Source organism: Sinocyclocheilus rhinocerous, unplaced genomic scaffold (assembly GCF_001515625.1).
Source record: "Sinocyclocheilus rhinocerous isolate Xijiao unplaced genomic scaffold, SAMN03320098_v1.1 scaffold3798, whole genome shotgun sequence".
NCBI classification, from domain to species: Eukaryota; Metazoa; Chordata; class Actinopteri; order Cypriniformes; family Cyprinidae; genus Sinocyclocheilus; species Sinocyclocheilus rhinocerous.
In genome coordinates, this window is record NW_015647484.1 from 41,760 (window position 1) to 45,590 (window position 3,831).

General features: G+C 33.0%; 1 protein-coding gene across 1 annotated transcript in view; it reads right to left on the reverse strand.

Moving 5' to 3' along the window:
• Nucleotides 1-3,817, reverse strand: part of LOC107709217 (FH2 domain-containing protein 1) — an 18,230-nt gene extending 14,413 nt beyond the window's left edge. The window contains exons 1-5 of the mRNA XM_016513653.1: nt 3,702-3,817; nt 3,577-3,622; nt 1,561-2,000; nt 425-486; nt 249-351 (exon numbers count right to left, since the gene is read on the reverse strand). Of these exons, the coding sequence (XP_016369139.1) occupies nt 249-351; nt 425-486; nt 1,561-1,908 (513 nt within the window). The 5' untranslated portion in view covers nt 1,909-2,000; nt 3,577-3,622; nt 3,702-3,817. The remainder of the gene's footprint in view (nt 1-248; nt 352-424; nt 487-1,560; nt 2,001-3,576; nt 3,623-3,701) is intronic.
• Nucleotides 3,818-3,831: the final 14 nt, after the last annotated feature.

Genomic DNA, 3,831 nt, shown 5'->3' on the forward strand with positions numbered 1-3,831 from the left:
AGCTGTAATGGCACAGCTCTATTCTGGAAAAGGGCAGTAGCTCATTTGCATTTAAAGAGACAGGCATGATAAACAGCGTGTTTCTGCTTCCACTCAAAATAGGCATTTTCAAAATGATATAATAAATGATTTGTGGAGTATTTTGGGCTGACACTTCACAGACACATTCTGGGGACACCTGAGACTTATATTACATATTGTAAAAAGGGGCATAATATGTCTCCTTTAAGGGTCAGTGGAGTCTTTACCTCGTCCTCCTCCGGCAGGAGCTTCAGCAGCTCTCTGAGAGACTCCACGCTGAAGACGCCTGTGTTTCCACGAAGAATATCATCCAGAAGACTCTCACTGGACCTGGACATACAGAGAATCAATGAGAGCAGACGAATAACACACACACACACACACACACACGATACACTCTTACTTTTTGAAGTGTTTCAGAAAAATGCAGACATTCAAACTTCTCTTGGAGTCCAGGATGGTGATCTAAGGAGAAGCACACACACACACACACACACACACACACGCACACACGCACACACCCGCACGCACGCACACACACACACTCACACACACGCACACACACACACACTCATACTCATAAATGCTGTATGTTGTAATATAAATCTCATCACTAACATCATCAAACCAGTGTTGCTTTACTCTCATTAATATAATATATACTGTGATAAGTTTTGAATTAGATTTTATGTTTTCTATTTTCATTTTACAACTTTTTACCAAGTTTGTTTCATGTTTTGTCAGTTTTTTTTTCTGTCTATACAGTATATTTTCCATTAAAATTTGGAAGATTTAGTAGTTTTGTTGTGCTTTTGTCGTTTGTATTAGTTTTTGTTAGTTTTAGTAGTTTTTTTATAAATATTTACATTGTTTTTATTAATATTTGGATTGTTCAATTTCATTTAATATTTTGATTATTCATTTTCATTTTAGTTCGTTTTAGTCATTTTTTGTGTTTTTGTCAGTTTATTAATGTCTACATAGATATAGAGATATATATTTTGAATGAGTTTTATATATTTTTAACCTTCATTTTACTTTTAGGTGAAGTTTCAGCAGTTTGTTGGTTTTTTTGTCATTTTTATGATTATTATTGATTTTTTTTATTTTATTAATTTTCATTTTAGTTAATGTTTTAGTAATTTTTTAATGTGTTTTTTTCAGTTTTTAATTTTTTTATCAACATTTACATGTATTATTATAAAGTACATGCAGTTATTAATGTTTTGAATTTTTATTTATTTTAATTTTAAAATTTAGTCGTTTTGTTGTTTTTGTCATTTTATTAGCTGTTGGGTTTTTATATCTATACAGTTTTTACTAATATTTAGAATTATTTTTTCTTTTTAATTTAACATTTCTCATTTTGTTGTGTGTTTTGTCCGTTTTTTATTTAATGTCTAAATATAGCTTTTTAAATAATATTTTGAATGAGTTTTTTATATGTTCTGTTTATGTTAATTTTAGTGGAATTGCTGTTAATGGTTTGAGTTTGAGTTAACTCTGCATCAAACCTCCTCTGATCTCAGTAGAGCTCACCTGCGGCCTGAGATCTTTCTCAGAAGCGTGTCTTCGTCCGATCACACAGCAGGTTGTTGTGAACGAGGGTGTGTCCTCGTATCCGAACAGCTCCTCGATGGCTCTGATGTCGATGTGGAACGGATCTCTGCTGCTCCACAGGTTCGGCCCGTTCTGCTGCTTGACACGATCTTCAGGAATCGGTTTCCAGTAGAAGCTCCTCACCCTCCTCTTCCTCCCCGCAGGGTTTCTCACAGGAAGGGGCGGGGGAAGGGGAGGAGCCAGAGGTGGGATGCTTCGAGGGGCTTGGTCATATAATGAGGGAGGAGATGCAACAACCCCGCCCTCTTTCTCAAAACTGCTGCTCATAGTAGAAGGGGATGTGGGCGGGGTCAGAAGATGATTGACAGCTTGAACACCAACATGAAGATCCAATGAGCTCAAACAACAAACAGAAGCTTCTGTAATACGAGAAAAACAAAACACAACTCAAATTTCTTTTCCTAAATGAATACAAAGCATAAGAGTATCTTCTAAATGCATCAAACAGACTCATTCCACTGGTTGATCCAGAATTTGGCTGTTTAAACACCTTCAGTTCAGGGATGTTTCTATGTTCTTTCAGAAACGAGAAGAATATCCCACGTGCAAACGCTCATTAAACGACATAATGAACCCGCTGGCATCATTCACACACAATCAAACACACTTCAGTGCAGACACAAACCCAAACATAACACAAATATGCTCCTATCAAGGTAAAAATGTGTTATTTCTGAATGTTCTCTAAACATTCATAAAATGTATTTTAAAATTTAAAAAAAAAAATGTTCTTGGCTATTGTCAAGGGAACATTCCATTTGATTCTTTTGCAAACATTATGGGAACGTTACTTTTGAATGTTCTGAAACAAATTGTAACATTCCAAAAAGTTACTTGAACATCCAACTACAACATTTCAGGAACAAAAAACATCCCATGAATGATGTATAAATAAAAATTTTGTGCTAATGATTTGAAAGCATTATTAAATACCAGAGACGTTTGAAAGAATGTTCTATTAATGTTACTGGAAGAACATTTGTTCATAAATGTGATAAAACTTGCCAGATTGTTCGCTGTTAGCTGGAAACACAGAGACTCTCTCTGGACCGAATGAATGCCAAATTCATCATAGTTTCATTGTTTTCTATAATGCATAGAATGCTTGTCCTGAATGATGCATGAGCAGTCACATAAGGAAGAGCAATGAACATTTATGTGCTGAAAATACTTTAAATCGTTCATAAATGAAAGAAATTACAAGTGTTATAAACTAAACTAAACCAACCTTTTCACAGACACCTTTTGGGAGTTTAATTCATATATTTAATCACATATCTTCACATACTGACATTATGTGATCTTCATGCTTGTATAATATATAGCATATTTAATAATACTTTGAATTAGTTTTTATTTCTCTAGTTTAAATTTAATTGTAGTAAATCTTTAAGCTTGCATGAGATATATTTTATTAATATTTTGAGTTTTCATTTTAATTCTAATCTTTATTTTTGCATGAGATATATGGCTAATCATATTTTGAATTCGTTTTTTTATTTTTCATTTTAGTAAATCTTTATGCTTGCATGAGATATATTATTGTTATTATTATTATTATTATTTGGAATTAGTTTTCATTTTAAAGTTTTAGTAATTTTTTTACTATATATATAGTTTAAATATTGTATATTTAAACATAAAATTTCAGGAAAACTTAAAAAAACAATTGTCTTAATGTATCGTGATTAATCAGTTGGGTGAAGCATGGTGATATTTGTTAAGTTTTAAGTTTTTTCTTATCAGACAAGTGAACCAACAACTAACCAGTAAACACAACTAAACAGCTGAACCCTGAAGATAACGCGCCTCTGTCTTTGTATTCGCTTCTGTTACACACTAATATTTAATCTATTAGTTCCTCATGAAAACGATAATACATAACACAGTGTAATATATTAACACACTGTTCAGTGAGGAAGAAAATAAACTCACCTTTGTGTTAATGATGTTCTTCATTCACAGCACGATCCAAATGCTCCTGTGACAGAAATCATCTGAATTATGAAAGGATATCATATTTTCATAACTATACGATGAATGATATTACATTAGGCTACCTGTACTCCATTAAAATCCGAGGCGTGTGAAGGTTCTGTGAATCCGGCAAGTCTGACAGGAGCTCTTATATTTTATATTAATACAGAATCATCTACTGCAGAGTTGTAGACATCCACAAGAGAGAGAGAG